Consider the following 21,185-nt stretch of genomic DNA (forward strand, 5'->3'; position numbering starts at 1 on the left):
CCATGGGAAGAAGCTCAATTTTACAAAGGTAGATGTGGGACTGATTCTTGGCCTACCCGACAATGGAGATATAGTTCGTCTCGATTTAAATGAGGCTTCAAGCGCACTGTACATGGAGTTTTTCCGAGAATCGGATTGTTCTGCCAAACATTTAGAGAAACTGATTAGGAAGTCTAGATCAAACGACAAGCTGTATTGTCAGCTTTTTATCCTGTATTTTTTTACAACAGTTCTGTTTTGTGGGAGTAGCAGTGTTCTCAGAATATCTGTGCTCTCCCTAATTGACTGTGTAGATGATTTTGAGAACTTAGCTAGGTTTAACTGGTGCAATGCAGTATACAGTTTCATGGCTCAACAATTAGACTCCATTGGATTGGAGCTTACATTAAGACCAAAATCATAGGTTGCTGATGCAACGCCCAAGGCCCCCTTGCTAAAGGGATTTCCAAATATTTTAGCTGTAAGTCCGATTACATATATAGCAAGATATGTGTAAAGATTATGAATTATTTTTATAATCATATTGTAGGTATGGGTGTGTGAGCACATCAGCATTATTGATCTAGACCATCCAGAAAAATTGCCAAGAATACTACGATGGAGGTGGCCTAACTATCATGTTGACACAGTAAAAAAAATGATAGACCGTGTAACTGCAGATAAAATTTTAGTAGATTTAATTCCGACAGAATCAGAGTTTAATTTACTACCAAACCGGCCTCAGCGATCTGAGTATCTTGAGTTGGTTGGCCAAGGATCTTTACATCAAGCCGAAGAAGGCCAACTCCAGTGTAACGATACCGTAGATTGTAGTTTGTGCAAGGAAAAGGATAACAAAATTAAGAGTTTAAAGCAAGAATTACATAAAACTTCTCAAAGTTTGGAGGAAGCTAATAAAAACCTGGCAACGGTGATAGAAGAAAAGGATAGTCTAGTAGCAGTAAAGGATATTGTGATTGCTGATATGGAAGCTATGCTTAAAGAAAAGGATCAACAAATAAGTGAACTGCGTAAAGAACGGGATACGAGTGGCAACAAGGCTGACACTATAAATTCTGACGTGGATAACAGAATTTTAACTGTAAAAGACAAAATCATAGCCGATGCCGAAAATAAGATTAAAGAGCTCCAACAAATCATACAGAGCATATCAGGGGAGCCAAGAGTATCAGAAGGCATAGACCCAGCATCAGAAGGCATAGACCCTAATCTGCCTATAATTCCAACTAATTTTCGGGTAGGCCCCAAAAGAAAGAGAACCCAGAGAAGGTTGATATCCCAATGCACCAAAAAAAAAGGCAAACAGGTTGTTCTTAGTGTCGAACCAGATGCTCCTGCACCATCAAAGACAGAAAATACAAGTTCATCACAGATAGAAACACAATGTCATGAAATTAACAAGGTCAAAACCAAAATATTGAAGGTACGGTCGAGAGTAGGTAAGTTGTTATTTTAGAATCCTTAATGACATAGTATTATTTTAATTATCTCAGCAAGCAAAAACATTTTTTTAAAAGAGCAAAGATGATGTGATAGCCGATGCATTGTTGAAGCTCAGTTAGTTAAGGTAACGTAGTTGCCAACCTAAATTCTTAACCCACATGTCAACAAAGGATTATTATTGGAGTTTAATGATAATTTTTTTATTTTCAATTTATTAAATACCATTGACTGTATACTTGTGTGTAGGGTGACGGTGCAACCAATATGGGCAAATGATAATTTCTCCTTAGATATGCAATCTTTTATGACAATATTTGATTGGACACAATATACCAATGGGGATTGCATAAATGTTTATTGGAATATTCTTGCTAATGAAGTCAAACACTCTAACTCACCATACCACCCATCCATATTTTGTGGGGTTGGATTCCCAGTATGTCCCTTATCTCATTGTAAATTGTTTAAATTATATATTGGATGCAGTCACCATAATAGCTCTATTATTTATATAGGACTTGTTCGGAATGATGCACGTGGATACATTGAAACAAACTGCAAAAACAGATGACGACAAGGACATTAGATATATTTTTTGTCCTCTACATAACCAAGATGATCATTGGCATCTAATGGTCATGGACCTGGAGGAACGACAAATAATTCATTATAACTCTCTTGGCACCACAGAAAATTACACTTCTGTTTTTAATCAAACTGTAAGTAACACATTTGTTATATCCAATAATCATTGTTTATGTATTAATTACTATGGTTTGATATTTGTAGGTGTTGTTTTTTAAGGAGCTGAACTGGTCATACTATAACATATGGCATAAAGGTTTAGAACCATTCTCCAGGAGAGAGTATAAAACGATGCAAGTTATTGGCCCCACACAAAGCAAATCGTAAGTATTAGTGTATGTTCCATAATAATTCTATTTGCCTTTTCTATGATGGATTGTGCCTTTGTTTTATAGGTTGGATTGTGCTTTTTTTATAATGCGCTATGCAGAGAGTTTGATGTTCCGGAGATCTACAGACTTTGTACAAGCTGATATGAGAGCTTATAGATTTAGACTTGGACACAAAATCATGTCTGACAAAAACTTTAAACTATAGAAATAGTGAACAATTGTAATAATTTATTGTAGTAATGATTTACTGTTTGTGTAACTAAAATTTATGGTGAATAAAATTATTGTAAATTAAATTTATAAGAAAGGATACCATACCAAGGCCACTTTGGGTCTGATATGTTTGGATATCAGGCCCACGTTGGGCCTGATATCCAAGTATATCAGGCCCAACGGAGGCTGATTGTATTTTAAATTTTTCTCACCACCTATAAATATTTAAACATTTATTTGCCACCAGATTCTGAGTCCTTGCAACTACAGAATACCACTAGAGCTGAAATGGGTCCAATCCGATGTGTCTAGGTCCATCAGTGGGTTTTGACCAAAACCCACTGATGGCCCTCCCCTATTTGGATTTTCATGAAATCAAGTCCCCTGTGAAGGTCTTGGTGGGGAGATGGTATTTATGGTGTCAAACATAATTTATACACGATGGATTACGAAGTATGGCTCCGTGCCAGTTGCCATTTATAAGTGCCAAGGCCACTTTGGGCCTGATATGCTTGGATATCAGGCCCACGTTGGGCCTGATATCCAAGCATATCAGGCCCAACGGAGGCTGATTGTATTTTAAATTTTTCCCAGCACCTATAAATATTTAAACATTTATTTGCCACCAGATTCTGAGTCCTTGCAACTCCAGAATACCACTAGCGCTGAAATGGGTCCAATCCGATGTGTCTAGGTCCATTAGTGGGTTTTGACCAAAACCCACTGATGGCCCTCCCCTACTTGGATTTTCATGAAATCAAGTCCCCTGTGAATGTCTTGGTGGGGAGATGGTATTTATGGTGTCAAACATAATTTATACACCATGGATTACGAAGTATGGCTCCGTGCCAGTTGTCATTTATAAGTGCCAAGGCCACTTTGGGCCTGATATGCTTGGATATCAGGCCCAACGGAGGCTGATTGTATTTTAAATTTTTCCCACCACCTATAAATATTTAAACATTTATTTGCCACCAGATTCTGAGTCCTTGCAACTCCAGAATACCACTAGCGCTGAAATGGGTCCAATCCGATGTGTCTAGGTCCATCAGTGGGTTTTGACCAAAACCCACTGATGGCCCTCCCCTACTTGGATTTTCATGAAATCAAGTCCCCTGTGAAGGTCTTGGTGGGGAGATGGTATTTATGGTGTCAAACATAATTTATACACCATGGATTACGAAGTATGGCTCCGTGCCAGTTGCCATTTATAAGTGCCAAGGCCACTTTGGGCCTGATATCCAAGCATATCAGGCCCAACGGAGGCTGATTGTATTTTAAATTTTTCCCAGCACCTATAAATATTTAAACATTTATTTGCCACCAGATTCTGAGTCCTTGCAACTCCAGAATACCACTAGCGCTGAAATGAATCCAATCCGATGTGTCTAGGTCCATCAGTGGGTTTTGACCAAAACCCACTGATGGCCCTCCCCTATTTGGATTTTCATGAAATCAAGTCCCCTGCGAAGGTCTTGGTGGGGAGATGGTATTTATGGTGTCAAACATAATTTATACACCATGGATTACGAAGTATGGCTCCGTGCCAATTGCCATTTATAAGTGTCAAGGCCACTTTGGGCCTGATATGCTTGGATATCAGGCCCACGTTGGGCCTGATATCCAAGCATATCAGGCCCACGTTAGGCCTGATATCCAAGCATATCAGGCCCAACGGAGGCTGATTGTATTTTAAATTTTTCCCAGCACCTATAAATATTTAAACATTTATTTGCCACCAGATTCTGAGTCCTTGCAACTCCAGAATACCACTAGCGCTGAAATGGGTCCAATCTGATGTGTCTAGGTCCATCAGTGGGTTTTGACCAAAACCCACTGATGGCCCTCTCCTACTTGGATTTTCATGAAATCAAGTCCCCTGTGAAGGTCTTGGTGGGAAGACGGTATTTATGGTGTCAAACATAATTTATACACCATGGATTAGGAAGTATGGCACTGTGCCAGTAGGCACGGAACAGTGCACACCTTTTCTTTTTCTACCCTATGGAATGGATTACTACACTCCCTTTGTGCATGTTTTAACACATCTATATTTCACTACATATTAATGTGACTTTGAAATTACGAACCCCTTCCTATTGAATTGAAATGTATCGCATTTTTATTTGACACAATGGAGATATGGTGTGAAGTATTATTTCTGCCTTGCAGGTGATGGTTTACACTTCTCATACCTACCATAAAACTGTAACACAAACTAAATACTCCATAAACGTATATAACAGAAACATCACTTTTAACAACTGTTTGTCTTACAAACCTATTTATGTACTTCATACAAAACATATGCCTCAACTCCTCCAATTTACAATTTAGTCAAGATCCAGGGGCTGGCGGCATTCTACAGGTCCTCCGATTATGGCCCAGTTGTTTGCACCTGCTGCATTTGATTTTTACCTTCCCATTATGTTTTGACTCGATCCTTGCCTTCTTTCGCCTACCAGGCTGCACAAGGCTACGGGGACATAGCACTATAATGTTGTTGACACCCCTAGGCCAAAATTCTTTGCTTCGACAGGGGTAAATACGATCCATGTATGTCGTTTTCCAATTATGTGAATGAAAGTAATGCTCATAATATGAGAGTGTTCCGGTGAATTATGACGGCATTTGCATGTGAGCAAGGCAATCCTGAAATTTGAAACTCCCCACAGTTACAATATTTTCTCTCCAAATCAACAATGTATGAGGCACCCCATGTCTCTACTTCCATTTCGGATTGAGAGTAGGGGTGGACTTTATATCGTCTAGCTTTCTCCCTCCTTGATTGCATTTCTTTGGTAGCATGAGGTGTCAACGCTACATACCATTTCGACGCTTCCTCCTTACGGTTACAGAACCATTGAGCTACCTTTCTTCTGGTATTATCAATTAACCTGTTTATCGGAAGTTCACGCGTCTCCTTGAACAAAGCATTTAAACTCTCTACACAATTGGTGGTTAGCATTGTGTACCTTCTCCCACTAAAGTGTGCATTAGCCCATCTTTTAGGGTCAATGTTCTGAAGCCACTTATGAGCATCTGGATGTTTTCCAAGCATGGACTGCATTATGAGATCATATTGTAGTGTTGTGTTTGCTCGAGCAGCTGCCCAAAACAACCCTAAACCTAACCTACTGCCAGTATCTGTTACCATATTGCAAGACATGTGGTGGCAACAAAAAGCATGATGGGCAGTAGGGTATACTTTCCTAACTGCTACTATAATGCCACGATGTCTATCTGATACTATACTCATTGACTCTGGATCAACATTAAAGAATCTCTTCGTATGATCCAGAAACCACTCCCATGCAGACCCACATTCAACTTCAGCGACTCCAAAGGCTATTGGGAGGACATTGTCATTAGCATCTATTGATGTAGCCATCAACAACACACCCGGATATTTGCCTCTTAGGTGTGTGACATCAATTTCAATTAATTTACGCAGATAAGACCTAAATACTCTCCTACAAGCTCCTAAACCCCAAAAACATCGTTGGAACTGATTATCCCCATTCCTGTGTAGTGCAACATAGGTTTCAGGATCCCTTACTCTTAACTCACGCAGATATAGTGGAAGATCTCTATATGCTTGATCATAATCTCCAACAACTTTCTTCATCGCTTTCTCTCGAGCTATGTAAGCTTTTCTGTAGGATATGGTCACTCCGAACCTGGCTTTTATATCTGCTATAATCATACTTGGCTTGTATTGTTCATTAGCAAGAAATTGCTCTTCAACAAAAGAAGCTACAAAGGATGAAGAGCATGCTTGATGATCAGCACTTTCCCTAATGGTGCCACATTGGTGTTTCTTTATATATTTCGTAACAATGAACTCGACATCCCCCCTGACAACTACTCTCCACTTACACGGTTGATTGAAGCAGACAGCTTTTACTTTATTTTTTCGAGTGTCAACTGGGTTATATCTCATATGTTTAACCATGGCATGCTTCACAAGTTGATTCTTGAACTCTTGTCGAGACTGAAATATCTGTCCTACAAAAAATTCATGCTGATCTGTTGCCTCTTCAATTGGCCTTTGGAGCAATCGAGAATTTAGAATATATGGATCATCAGCTATTGGGAACTCCTCCTCTAAGTCACTATACTGCTCTTGAGATATTTCATATTGTTCAATCTGCATATCATCAGCAAAGAATTCTTGTACATTTGTATTGCATTGCATTTCCTCTCCATTTCGGTTATAATACCCTTCCTCCTCACTCCAACTAGGCTCATAGTAATCAACAAGTGTTGCACACGGATCAGAACCTCATCTTCTTGAATACTAGCTTCTTCATTTAGATCAAATGTGAAATTACTGCTCGTATTTCTATTTGTGTTATGCACACAAGTATACTGTGAAGATGATGGAATATTTGTTCTGGATACTTCTCCTACATTATCTGCATGTCCAATACTAGAAGTTGCATCAAGAGTATTCCATATCTCAGATAGAATTTCGTCAGTTATATGATCATCCCTGATAAATAAATTAAATAACTATTTTAGTAAATTTGCAACTACATAATCATTTTTTGTAGTTAAATTGTAATTTTGCTCAAACTAGGAACGGTCTGATGTAAAAGTAAAGTTTTAACCACATAACACATTATCGATATCAGGCTCTACGTGGGCCTGATATCATAGATATCAGGCCCACGTTGGGCCTGATCTCATAGATATCAAGCCACTTTTGAAGCAGATACTTCTTGTAAACTAGGACCACCACTGACTAAACCCTAGCCAAACTTAACTATCAACGTCAAAAACTAACATGAATTAAATCGATTAAGTCTTCTATTACATAATAATTCAGGTATTATTGAATATTATTCCCCACACAACCAAAATTAACCATAAAACCACTTTTTGCTGCCACCCTTCACAGACAAATGGTGTACTTTTTATTTACCTTCACTACCCTATTTTACAGTAAAAAAATCCATACATACATGTCTAAATCTTTAAATGTGTGCTTCTACTCATTTCCCTCTTGCAAGAAGTTTGTCCTTCTCGGCTGACTTTCTTAACTTAATTTGTCCTTGGTCTCTTCTAGCAACTCTTACGCAATTATGCCATAAACCTAACTGGTCTATTGCAATCGCCAACCACCACGAGCAGTAATGGCAAGCGCAGGGTTCATATTTTTTTTATTTTTTTTTCTTTCAAGTTTATAATACCACACAGAGGGACGAAGGGAGAGAGACGGTGAGAAGACGTGTATCCGAACCACAAATTATTTTTCTATTCTACTTTCGGCTTGGATGCTTGGAAAAATGTGTTTGAAAAAGGCGGTTGTCAGGTTAGCCAGAGGGGTAATCTGGGGATTGATTTTGGTAAAATCTATTTTTTGATAAATATAAAATTATGATGTATTTTTTGGTAAATATATTAATCGTAGTACGTATTTTGATAAATTGCCGTAGTAATTTCCTGACAATGTCTGCTACGGCAGGACCATTTGTCTGGCCATGGGACGACACTACCGGGAGCATTTAATAGGAAACATTGCATCGAAATCAATGATGTTGCTTTCTGACTAGAAAAAAAAAATCAACGATCCTGCTAGCTCGAGTAGTTCAAGTCATCGATGATAGTACAACAATTCAAGAGAACGCGGTGAGAAATGTGGGGGTGCTGAAGCCCACAACCCTGAATTTTGGACACAGATCTGGAATTGAAGTGCAGCTTAGCTGAACAGTTCAACTGTTCAAAGGTCAAGGTTAGTACAAGAGGATATGATGGATATGCAAGCAGATTATGGTGTCAGTGATTTGTGAGCTTTGAGGATTTCGTTTGGCCTACCTACAGGAGACAGATCATGAAGCATAATAAAGAAGGTACGGCTGGTGATTTGTTCACGCATGGATGCATCCATCCATTCGAAAGTTGCAGCTTAATTGGTTCCAAGCTTCGTGACCATGGACCACGGTGAAGCAAACAGATTATATAAATTTATTGTACAGTGCTTGTTCTAGTGCTCTAGCACAATATAATTGATATGAATTGATTCTAAAATATGTGGGAGCTCCAATGAGTTTCTTTGATGCTACATGTAGTCGCTTTTAGCTGCTATTTCAGAGTGGCTGAGGAAATTTAGGCAGAAAGATGTGCAATTTATGCGCATCTACCTTAAGCATTCTGGCATTAAGCTTCAGGTCTCCCTATGAATTTCTTTACGCTAAAAGTATACCATATGCAGCAGGTTTATATTTAACTTTCGATGTTATTGTGCTCCTTGCCAGAGATTGAGCCATATATTGGCATGGCTCTGTATCTCAACATTGCACTTGTATACAAAGACGTTTTGGGTGGCACGCAGGAAGTGCAACGATAGTTAATTAGACATGGAACGACAAAGATCACCAAAGCATGATGTTGGAGTTTTTCTTTGAGATGTTATTCGTGTCTTAATATAAACTAATAATTTGACTTTTTTATAATTCTTAATTGACTGTCTTTATGTTCTCATATAGACCATGGTGGCAAATATGCATGACTAGTAAAAAAAAAAAATGGTGAATCTCTAGATGTTTGATTTACTTCATAAATGTTTAAAATACTGAAAGATACTAAGATCACAGTGTATACATAATCTGTCCATTTAAATTTATTTGAAGTGTGGTTTAACCTAAGTACTCTGTACGACTTAAATTTAGTCCGTAAATTATCTGAAAGGGTCGAGGGAGATCACACCGCAAATAAAAGTTCTAATCAAAATGTAAGCTTCATGTTCACCTTTTAAAAAAAAACGAATAGTTTCAAATAGTTTTATTTTATGTTTTTGTAGACACATTTAGTTGATCTCGAAATTCACCAACAGAACTTCCAATGATGTCTTCGCAATAACAGCATAGCCAGTTAGAACATATGGTGGTAAAAAAAGATGAATATGCTCACCCTCAGCGCCTCCGCCAACCCATCCCAGGGCCAACACGGATGACTATTAGCCTTTGGAATAGTGACTAACATATAAGGAAAGTATTTACCTCAGCTTTGCTAAGATTCGAATCCCAAACCTCATGGTGGCAACACCTCATGTGCTAGCCACTAGACCCATCCGAGAGGACTAGCTAGTCAGAACACATGCACCCATGTAAAATTGTATTACATAACTTCCGTGACAAATGTATTATTCCAAGGATTAGTAGCTATCTGTGATTTACTTTCTCCGTATTAACACTGAAACGAATTGACGGGATGCTAAGACAAGCACAGTCACCTTTTGCCATTACATAACTTAGTTGATCCATGAGATTGGATCCTTAGCTTTAGTTGCTTGGAAAGTTACATTGAAGACGTGTGTAGTCTCAACTCGATTGCTCAAATGTACAAGTAAACTCAAATTTTTTGGAGAGCAATTGGGAAACAATAATAATAAATAAATAAAAGGAATGCCTGATGCCGTAGTAGTGCAAGCCATCATCTATACAAACACATGATCTATATTTTTTATGTACATCTTATGTTCGGCGATGCTTTTCATTGCTAGTGGCAAGTAGGATCTCAGCAATCTCCTCTAGTCTCTCCAATCCTTGTTTCTCCTGACTCTTCGGGATTGTCTCCTCTTTCTTCTTCATGGATATGTTCTCCTCTTTCTTCTTCATGGATATGTTCTCCTCTTTCTTCTTCTTGATGGATATGTTCTCCTCTCTCTTCTTCTTGGTAGATGTCTCCTCTGTTTTGTTAGTGAATGACCAACGGCTCCTTGACGATACACTTTTATTTGCCTTCAAAAGTAAATCAATAAATTGTCTTAAATTGCAACATAAATTGGTATTTTACATGCTCAGACGTCGAACAATCAAGTACCTCAGTGCTGCTTGATGCCTTAGAAACGACATAGCGAAGAACTTCCATAAACAAAATCGGCCCTTTCTCAGTGAAGTTCTTGAGATAGTAGATGAGTACCCGTCCAAATTTGAGCCTCAGGTTTCTGAACCTCTCTTCAATATCAGGCTCATACTGCATCAACAATGGCCGCATGAATGTATCATACACAGCATCAGCTCCCTGTAACCAATAGCCAATAGCCGTTTCAAGTTATGTCGTTACTTTAAGGTCAGTAGATCAATTCTCTCATCAAGTTGCGTTTACCTCTGTTTTCGGATGCCATAAATAGACCAAGAATGCGAGTTTGGTTTGGTTGTACATTGGAAACCTGAACTGGTCGAGTTAGGGTATGTGCTAGGCAAAAGTGTTATAACGAAGGAAGAAAAAATTAAGGGATGTTTAGTATTTACATTGGAAGAAGAAAATCTCCAAGCATCTCGATCACAGTCAGTATCGCCACAATGATCCTGCAAAGTGTTTTAATGAGTTTATTTGGAGTAATTAATTCAAGAAATTCAATGGCTAATCATGCAGATGAAGATTAGGTTAAAGTTAGCAAACCTAATCCATAGTAGATAAGCTAAAAACTAACTAACTTCCTTTTACCAAACCAGTGTGCTTTTGCTACTTTCTTCTTACTTTTTTCTTTTCAATTTGAAAAAAAAAAATGACACGCTATCTCAAAACATGAACTACTAGAACAAGCAACAATTGAACACAATTCTACAAGCTTTGTTCTCCAAATTGATCAATTCTTTCCTGATTATTTCCTAAAATGGAAACTAAAAACTTCCAAAATATACCGACATACTTACCAGTACTTGCACCAGAATTGAAGCTGCCTGGTGTGGCCTGGATGTTGCTCTAGCATATTGAAGCAATCAAAAGCAGGGTAAGCATATCCAAACAAGATCCTGCCATTGTTTGAGTTTCATTCAGATCAAAAACACAAAATTAAATGAAACAAGAATTGGCTTTTAAATTTAATAAAAAAAATCGACTTACACGAGGAGTCTGGTTAAGTTCTCGATCAACATCTTCAAACTCCAAAGAAACCTCTGATATCGGAGTAAAAGCGTAAAAGTAAGATCAAACATGCAAGAATTGAAGAAGGGAATGAAAATCAAGTCTCTGATGCGCACCTTGCAATGCCTCGGGAACCGGTGGCAGCTTTGCTCTGGTCGAAGAATGGAAGAGAGAGGAAAGATGAACTCGAATGAAGAAGCCAAACGAATTCCAGCAATTTATACTTATGATCGCCTCCTATTTTGAAGTAAACTACGCGTCGGAGAAATACCTTGTTGTTCCATTTTTGGGTTGACTTCTCGGGGAAGAGAAGAAAGCGCAGCCAGTTGCTTTCACGGGACTCCTCGAGAACAAATTTTATTTGTCTAAAAGACCCTTTTATCCCTTAATTATTAACCTTTTACTAAAATGATAATGAAACTAAGAAATTTGTATTTAGCTCCTTGGAATTTCATTGCTTTTTGGTATTCGGCCTTCCAAAGCTTTGCTGTAATGTCTTTAATACGGATTATGCTAAACGATTGTTCCATCAGTAAGTGAAAAAAATTAATGACACTGTTCTGGTCGATTCTTCAATTTTACTTGGACTCATTTGTAACAGTTTGTTAGCTTTAGAAGAAATCTTGTAAATTAAAGGGCACTGCTGTACTTACACCTTTCTTCTGTCGTAACAAATAAGTTGGATGTGATCCAGCTCTAGATTTTGACCGAGATTTATGGCGTTCCAATCCCTTTATACCGAGTTGACCAGATCAAGTCAGATCAAGCGTTTGACCACCCTGTTTAGCTCAACTTGAGAACCAAGGAATCACGAAGCAAGAAAGAGAAGTGTTGTTGAGTTGGACAAGTAACTAAGACTTGAAGCTTCCAACTCGTTGCTCTTTATTTCCACGTATTGTTTTAGTCATGCAAACTAGCCTTCATAGAGTCGGATTTGTTTATATCAAGAACAAGGGTAGTAAGATCTGACGACTGACATGCAAGATAAGGCTTTAGAGGTTGACGCAACATACTAAGTAAATTTGATTACTACTAGGGCTTAATGATCTTATCATGCTACCAAAGGGCCAATTAATTTGTCACAAGACAAAAAAAAGACTATGAATAAAATTATATTTAATTCAATACGCAAGCCTCTGGAGCCTAACTGTTGTAGATCGCGACAATTTTTTCCTTTATAATTCTGCAATTTTTTTTTCCTTTTTTTATGAAATGGCTGAAATTTAAACTCAGCCCAAGTGGCCCACGATACAAGTGAATGTCTGGTGGACTCGGTAGAGAATCGATTGGGTTCTATGTTTTGCCTTATCAAAGTCTGAGTTTTGTAACCTGAGTTTTGCCTTTAATTTTCAACGCACGTGGCAAAAAGTGATTCATTCACTCCTAGCACTCTTGTCAATTTATTCCTAGATCAATATGGAGGAGATAAATCACGAATAACTACTAACCATTAGTACAAGTGACCGAGACTTGAAGAAGAACATGCTGGAAAACGTCAAGTTTCGATTCCAAAATTTCATATGATAAAAACAACTCCATGCCTTAACTACCCACTGCCCCTAGGGGACAAAACATACCACCTTTAATTTTCAAAGCATGCACCTTAAGATTGACTTCCTTAATCTTGTGGAAGTGTTTTGAGTCATTGACATCCAATATAAATGTCTAGGTATCAAAAGAGTTTTTCCTTGAGATCTTTCCTTTTTTTCTTTACAATCTTAGGCATGTTAATTTGGCACTTGGTTATCCATAAATAGGAGTACGGGAGATATAAACAAAAAAAAAATTATAAAATAATTAAAGTGAAAGAAAGTAAAATAAGATGTCGTATCCAAATAAAATGTATTAAAGATGAATGTAATATGATGGATACTAGTAATGATGGAGAATTAAAAGAACGATGAAAGAGATATTTTCACCAACTTTTTAATGAAGTTTAGATGACCAATTTAACTTACTTAATTTATGAGTATAGAAATTTAAAGTTTTATCATAGAATTCAAAATTCAGAAGTAAAACAAATTTTAAATTGGATACATAATTGAAAAAAATCATTGGATTAGATGATAGAGGTATAAAAATATCTAGGAAAATAAGGTATTAAATAACTTATAAAATTATTAAATATGATATTGAAAATGAAAAAAATATTTGATTAATGGAGAATAAGTACTCTAATTCTCTTAGATAAGAATAATGGAGACATACAAAATTGTGCAAATTATAGAAGTATTAAACTAATGAGTTATAATGTAAAATTTTGGAAAAGAGTAATAGAAAAAAATTAAGAAAACCATGATAATAGAAATTCAATTTGGATCCATGCTTAGAAGGTCGAAAATAGAAGGTATACATCTTCTTAGACAACTAATTAAAAAATATCGGGAGAAAAAATAAGATCTACACATGATATTCATTAATTTAGAAAAAGCTTATGATAGAGTCTCAAGAGAAATTATATAGATAATTCTAAAAAAAAGGTGTTAGTATAACATATATTGAACTAATTAAAAATATGTATAAGTATGTAACGACCAGAGTGAAAACTTTAGGGGAAGTAATTGAAACATTTCTAATAAAGATAGGGCTACATCAAGGATCAACTCTAAGTCCTTATCTTTTTACACTAACTATGAATGAAGTCACTGCACATATTCAAGACACAGTACCATGATACATGTTATTTACAGATAATATTCTTTTAGTAGATTAAACACATGAAAGAGTAAATATTAAACTAGAATCTTGGCAGAAAATACTAGAAGGGAATGATTTTAACTTAATAGAATAAAGACAGAATATATGAAATTTAGGTTTAGCAATATTAGACGTAATGAGATAATTATTAAGATAGGAGATGACGAGTTATCTTGAACTGTAAGCTTTAAATATTTAGAATCATTTTATAAAATGATGGAGGGATTGAGAGATATGTCTTACATAAAATACAAGTAGAATGGTTGAAATGGAGGAGAACGTCGGGTGTTTTATGTGATCGTAAAGTACCTTTAAAACTTAAAGGAAAGTTCTACGTAACTGTAGTTAGACCTGCTATGTTATATGGAGTTGAATGTTGAACTATGACTCGAGCACATGAGTAGAAGATGAGTTGCAGAGATGAGGATGTTAAGATGAATGTGTGGACATACGAGAATAAATAGAATGCGAAATGAGAGATTAGAGAGAAAATCAGAGTTGTATCTATTAAGAAAAAACTCTAAGAGACACGTTTAACATTGTACGGATATGTACTTAGACAACCAATAAATATTTCAGTTATGTGATGTGAAACTATGATAAACACGCACATCAAACGAAGAAAAGGAAGACCAAAAAAACTTGGTTAGCAATAATAAAATAAGATAAAATTTTTTTAAGTATAGATGATAATATAGTAAGGGATGAAGCTCAATGGCGTAAAAGAATCCATATACTCAACCCCACCTAATGGAATAAGACTTGGTTATTGTTGTTTTATATATTTTTGTTCAGTGGATATTGCAAGTGTTAGGATTAAAAGGAATTTATATATCTCCACAATGACATAATATTATCCACTTTGGGCCCAAGCTCTCAAGTTTTTGTTTTTGGGATTTACCTAAAAGGTCTCATACCAATTGAGATATCTTTCCCTTATAAGAGCATCCACATCAATTTTCCTATTACTATATCTAAAATTTAGGGTAAATGACCCACTTTATTAAATTTAGATAATCACTTTTTACTACACATTACATCAAATATCCTAAAATTTCCATCATCCTTAATTTTTATTATTATTTTCTTCTCTTTCTTCTATTTTTTATTATTATATTTATGGAATGAGTAGAAGGAGAGAGATGGAAAACATTGAGTGGAAGGAGAGAGATTAAAAAGAAATATTATTTTATTTTTAGGGTAGAGGTTTCATTCCCTAAATTTAGAGAATGGATAGGGTAACTGATGCAGAGGGATTTTAGTTACCTTATCCAAAATTTAGGGTAAAATCTTTGGATAGGGTTGCTGATGTGGATGCTCTAAATCTATGATCTTTCCCATATATTTTTAATATGGGATTTTATTTGCAAGCTTGCAACCCAACAATCCTCCCCTCAAATGAAGGACCACAGGCTTCCCACGTCCGATTCTCGACCCACCAAATCTTCTTGCCCCTTGGTCCACCCGACCTACTAGGGCTTCCTTGCCTAGTTGCAACTAGGACTTCCTACCTAGTGTATGGTCCTTTTGATTCGGACATGGGAGCTCCCACTTCCTTTTTGAGATCAATATTTGACTCACATTGTTCAATTATACCATAGCTCTTGTGCATAATTGACGATTAGACCTTCTGGCAGTACGGGCTCTTATACCAATTATTATGACCAAAAGAAATTTATATATCTCTATAATGATATGATATTGTCTACTTTGGGTCTAAGCCCTCATAGTTTTATTTTTTGGATTTTACCCAAAAGGTCTCATACCAATGGAAATATCTTTCTTTTATAAATCTATGACCTTTCCCATGTATTTTTAATATGGGACTTTGTTTGAAAGCTTGCAACTCAACAGTAAGTACCGAGTAGTTTAATGTCGATCAACCGAGTTAAGTTAGGTCTTATGTGTATTTGATACATTGTGTCTAAGTATGCAAAAACTTAGGAATAAAAGAAGTTGAGTAGAAGATGCAGTAAGCAAGAAGGATGACACGGGAAGGGAGTTGACAAGTTTGGTGAATCCGAGGGATGAGGTGTTGCGAAAGAATACATCGGTGAAGCGAGAAGGACGCGCGTGACCCATCTGAGGGACGAGAAGACAGGGAGGAAGTGTGCTCAAGGAAAAGGGCAGAGTTGGGTTCGAGTGAGCTCAATTCTGGACAGCTGGACCATCACATAAGCGAGTGGAGTCAAAAAAAATAGTCAACTCAAAAGTTGATCATTCGAGGCACCTTAGTTGATTGGAGGTGCCTTGAATGAACAGTAGCAAGCGCTTCATCTAAGGCCCCTCTGATCAGCTGAAGGCACCTTCGATGTCAAAGAAATGTTGCGGCATGGATTAGAGCAGGAATCCACGTCAGTAGAACTGAGGCGCCTTCGATTAATTGAGGCGTCTCCAAGCCACCAACTGAGGTGCCTTCGATGAATCGAGGCGCCTCCAAGTTGCCAGATCAGAAAACTGAAAGTTGCGATAAGGATAAGTCTTATCCAATTGGAGGTACCTTCAAGTGATCTGAAGCGCCTCTAAAACCACGTCAATTGGTCACGTGTGACCAAAATGCTATAAATAGAGCCCTAAAACTAGGAGTTAAAAACACACATGTTCTTAATCTTTTGCATTCACAGTTCTTGTACTCGTCTTGCCTCCTTATTTTATTTTTATGATATTTATTTTTAATTAATTGTGTGTCATTTCTAAGCTAGAAGAAAGAGAAATAGTAATTTTATTTGCAGGTTGTCTATTCACCCCCTCTTACTAGTTTACCTGATCCAACAAGTGGCATCAGAGCTCAACTACTTTAGAAGGACTAACCACCAACTAAAGCAATAAAAGATTGTCAGATCAAGCATTAACCCACTGAAGTTCGAGAGTGAGTTCATGCTTTGAAAGCACCGGATGGAGGTATTCTTCAAAACTGACTTTGATATTATCCTAACAATTAAATATGATTTTGAAGCACCTAGGAATGAGAACGGAAAAGAAAAAGAAGAGCACCAATGGAACAAAAAGTAGCATAACTTTGTGGCAAACGGTAAGACAGAGTTCCATTGTGGCAAATGGTAAGGCAAAGTTCTATCTGTTAAGCATTCTATTACATCAAGAAGTCAACTAGATCGATGTCTATGACTTCACCAAAGAACTCTGGGAGAAGCTCCTGGAGTTTCATGAAGGAACTTTGGAGGCAAAACTTACAAGACGAGACATGCTCCAAAATCGACTAACCAATCTATGGATGAAAGAGGGAGAAAAGGTGGCTCAACTGCACACACAAATCAAGGAATTTATCAGCAAACTCAATAACCTCGGAGAACGGTAACAAATCAAGATTTCCTAATGTATATTCTAAATGCATTTCCCAGAATACCGGAATGAACGTCAATAGTAGACTCATATTATATCTCCAAGGAACTCGAGATAAGTACTTTAGAAATTTTATTTTCAACTCTAGAACTTCACAAATCTCGGTGTACAAAACTTGAAAAAGAAAAAGAGCCGAAATAGAATCTAGTGTTCAAAGTCAAAAATCTCGAACCAAATTTAGAGTTATCCCTCGACAAAGATGAAAAAAAACTTACATGGAACTAACAAATTTAATGATACACAAGCTAAGAAGCTTCTATGAGGTAGAAGTGAGGTGCTACAATTTCGATGAAGAAGGGCATATCAAGGACAACTACCCAAATTAAAGATACAGGCAAAGGCAAGAGCAAACAACCAAAGAAAATCAAAACAGAAGAACTTACAAGCAACATAGAGTGACTCATCTTCAAAAGAGTTCGAGATCGAAAAATACACTGGACTAGTACTAACGGCCAACTATCTAAGAAAGCTCTTCGAAAGAAAGCAACGATGAAGAAAGAGCATCCATCTACAAGTCTGACATGATAGTAAGGTACATAACCTTCTCTCTGGTCAACTTTATGAAGTTATTAAAATGCTAAGTCTAGAAGAAAGTTTCTTGAAATAAGAAAAGAAAATTTAATTGTAGAAACAAAATTAGAAAATGCATGTTTAGAATTAGAAAAGATTGAAAATGAAAATAAAAAAATTAAAAGATCAAATAAAATTATTGAAAAAGAATTATACATGCTCAAATTATTTTTTTTTTTACAAATTCTAACTTTTAGAGATTATGGAGGACTAAAATGATATTTGAAAAAATCACAATGACCAAATTAAAAAAATAATGAAAATTGATTTTTCATGAAAATATTTGATAAATCTAGTAAATAGAAATTTATTTTGGATTGCTAAGCCTATTCTAACCTATTAGATTTTTATTTGCTAGAAATTTAGTATTTACTTAGAAATAATTTTTTGCAAGTATTCTGTCCGATTTTAATTCATTTTAAAAAAATTTGTGATAGATAAAAATGTTATATTTTAGTATAAATAGTAATTTTTTTACCATTATTTAATTTTTTATGAATTTTTTACCGGAAAATAAATTTTAAAAATTTTGGAAATTAATTTTTCAAAACTTTGATTTTTTTTTAGAGAACCAATATTTTGACTATTTAGAAAAATTAGAAAGTTATTTTAATATTAAAATATATATTTAAATATTTATTTTATAGAATACCTATTTCTATATAGAAAAATATTTTGTCACTAAAAAGAAAAATAGACTTCTCATGAATTTTTTTTTATCAAATTGTTTATGTTTTATATTGACAAAAATTTTTAAAATTTTTTTTAAAGGATAAAAATATTTTTCAATTTTTTTTAGAAAATATAGTTTTTTATCCTAAAAATTAGTTTATTTGAAAATTAATTTTTCAAAAAAATATTCAGACTTGTATGCTATATGTACAACCCCTATCCTTTCCGTTTATTCACTTATTTTTTGATATAATCAAAGGGGAAATTATGAGGGTTAGGGGGAAATTAATTGCAAAATTTTACTTGTACTTAATTGTAAAATTTAAGTATTTTAAAATTATTTACATGTTTGTTTATCCTAACTTTTACTCGAATTAAAGTACAAAAAGAGGAAAATTATAAGTACCCCCAGTAGTTTGTTGATCCCCGGGTAGCTTCTGGAGTATGCAAACTGATCGTCGAGGCTAGTGTTCGACTCTATCTCCGTAAACGATATTGCTCCGCTACGGTGCTTAACGGATTGTTGCAATTCGTTCCCAAGATACAACGACGAACGTCTCGGAATCGTAGCACTCCGACTTCTGAGACCAGCGAACCTTTTAGTAGACTTCTTGGACTCTTGTATGCACAAGATGAGATGAATGCTTGAGGAAGAGAAGAGAGGATTGAGTGAGTATTCCATCATCTGGAGGGTTCTATTTATACTGAAATAAGAGGTTGAGTGTCCTTTGGGTGAGTGGATGTGTTCCTTGGGCTGGATCGATCTAGATCATCTATTCTGAAGGGTTGTAACCCTTCACCAAGTCCACTTCAATCTCATCCATCAGATCTGAGGAGTTGTGACCCTCAGATCCGCCTATTGTCATCGGCCATCGGATCTGGATCCATTGATTCGATGCTTCAGATCAAGTCTCATCCCAGGCCGTCAGATCGTTACTCTTTGCGATCTAACGCTTTAGATCGCATCACAAGCGATCCATCATACCTATTTGATCAACGTTGATCAACGGTAGCCATCCATTCCCTAAGTCAACTGTCCAGTCATCTCCCTTTGCCCACGAGGATGCCGCGTAGGTACTGCCACGTCAGGTACGAGCCTGACACGTCACCCGAGTGCCACGTAGGCATTGCAATGTCACCTGGAGCATAAATTTAAGCTCCTCAATGCTCCTCGCGACGGTGCAAAGTGCGCCTACAAAGCGCCTATTGCGCACGTGGCGGGTGGCGGGCTCACAGGTGCGAGCACCTGCTCGCCCTGGGCTAAGGGGTCACCTGCCCTTTTATTTTTTTTGTGTTAACTCCATTAACACTTCTTCATTAATAAGTAGAGAATACACATCGAGAATTTCCGATGTGGGACTATTCTCCCATGCACTTTATTAATGAATAATAAATGTTATTTTGTGCTGACTTTAAACATTAATTTCTCATTCACCCTTAATCGATTTTGAGCAAATTAATAGTCTAAATCTATCTACGCGAATCGTAGATTTCAATTTTGAAGTCAATTACGACTTTCAACAACTGATGGCTTCCTTCCTCTAAATCGTTTTGGTCCATTTAAGACCCCAATATCCAACATAGTTTTGATGTTGATTAACTGAGTTAAGTCATTGTGTGTTTGATGTTTGAGTCTAAGTGTGCAAGAACTTAGAAAACAAGAAGTTAAGCAGAAGACACAGCAAGTGAGAAGGATAACACAGGAAGAGAGTTGAATTACTATGTGTATCCGAGGGATGAGGAGCTGTGGAAGAGTAAACCGGTGGGGCCAGAAGGACGTGCGCTGCGTATCCGAGCGACGAGAAGCCGGGGAGGAAGTCTGCTTGAAGAGAAAGTCAGAATTGGGTTCGGATGAACTCAATTCTAGACAGTTGAACCATCACCCAGGCGAGCGGAGTCAGAAAATGATCAACTCAAAAGTTGATCATTAGAGGCGCCTTAATTGATTGAAGGTGTCTCGGATAAACAATAGTCGAGACACCTCCTATCAGTTGAAGGTGCCTCCGATGTCCAAGAAACATTATGGTGCGAATAAGAGCAGGAATCCATGTCAACAGAACTGAGGCGCCTCTAAGCTGCAAATCAAGGCGCCTCCGATGAATCAAGAAGCCTCCAAGATGCCTGATCAGAAAACTGAACGTTACAATAAGAATAAGTCTTATTAGCTGGAGGCGCCTCTAAGTGATCTGAGGCACATCCAATGCCACGCCAGCCAACTATCACTTATGACCAGAACGTTATAAATAGCACCCTAAAGTTAGGAGTTAAAAACACACATATTCTTAATCTTCTACATTCACTGTTCTTGTACTCGACCGATATAAGGGTCTGCTCTACCTTTGATCTTAATCGAAGGAGGTGTTCTTTGTTAGTAAGCTTTCTATTACCTTGGATTAACAACCACCTACATTACCAAGTAAATCCTACCTCCTTACTTTA

At 36.7% G+C, this 21,185-nt stretch overlaps 1 protein-coding gene across 1 annotated transcript; it reads right to left on the reverse strand.

The window, feature by feature from the left end:
• Positions 1–9,819: 9,819 nt before the first annotated feature.
• On the reverse strand, positions 9,820–11,720 carry LOC122027231 (putative HVA22-like protein g). Its single transcript, XM_042586159.1, has 7 exons — positions 11,564–11,720; positions 11,427–11,479; positions 11,237–11,335; positions 10,832–10,888; positions 10,686–10,749; positions 10,401–10,601; positions 9,820–10,318 (listed from the first exon to the last, which is right to left on the reverse strand). Exons 2-7 carry the CDS (start codon positions 11,456–11,458, stop codon positions 10,052–10,054), a joined length of 720 nt encoding a protein of 239 aa, XP_042442093.1. The 5' UTR covers positions 11,459–11,479; positions 11,564–11,720; the 3' UTR covers positions 9,820–10,051.
• Positions 11,721–21,185: the final 9,465 nt, after the last annotated feature.

This window comes from Zingiber officinale, chromosome 10A, assembly GCF_018446385.1.
Source record: "Zingiber officinale cultivar Zhangliang chromosome 10A, Zo_v1.1, whole genome shotgun sequence".
NCBI classification, from domain to species: Eukaryota; Viridiplantae; Streptophyta; class Magnoliopsida; order Zingiberales; family Zingiberaceae; genus Zingiber; species Zingiber officinale.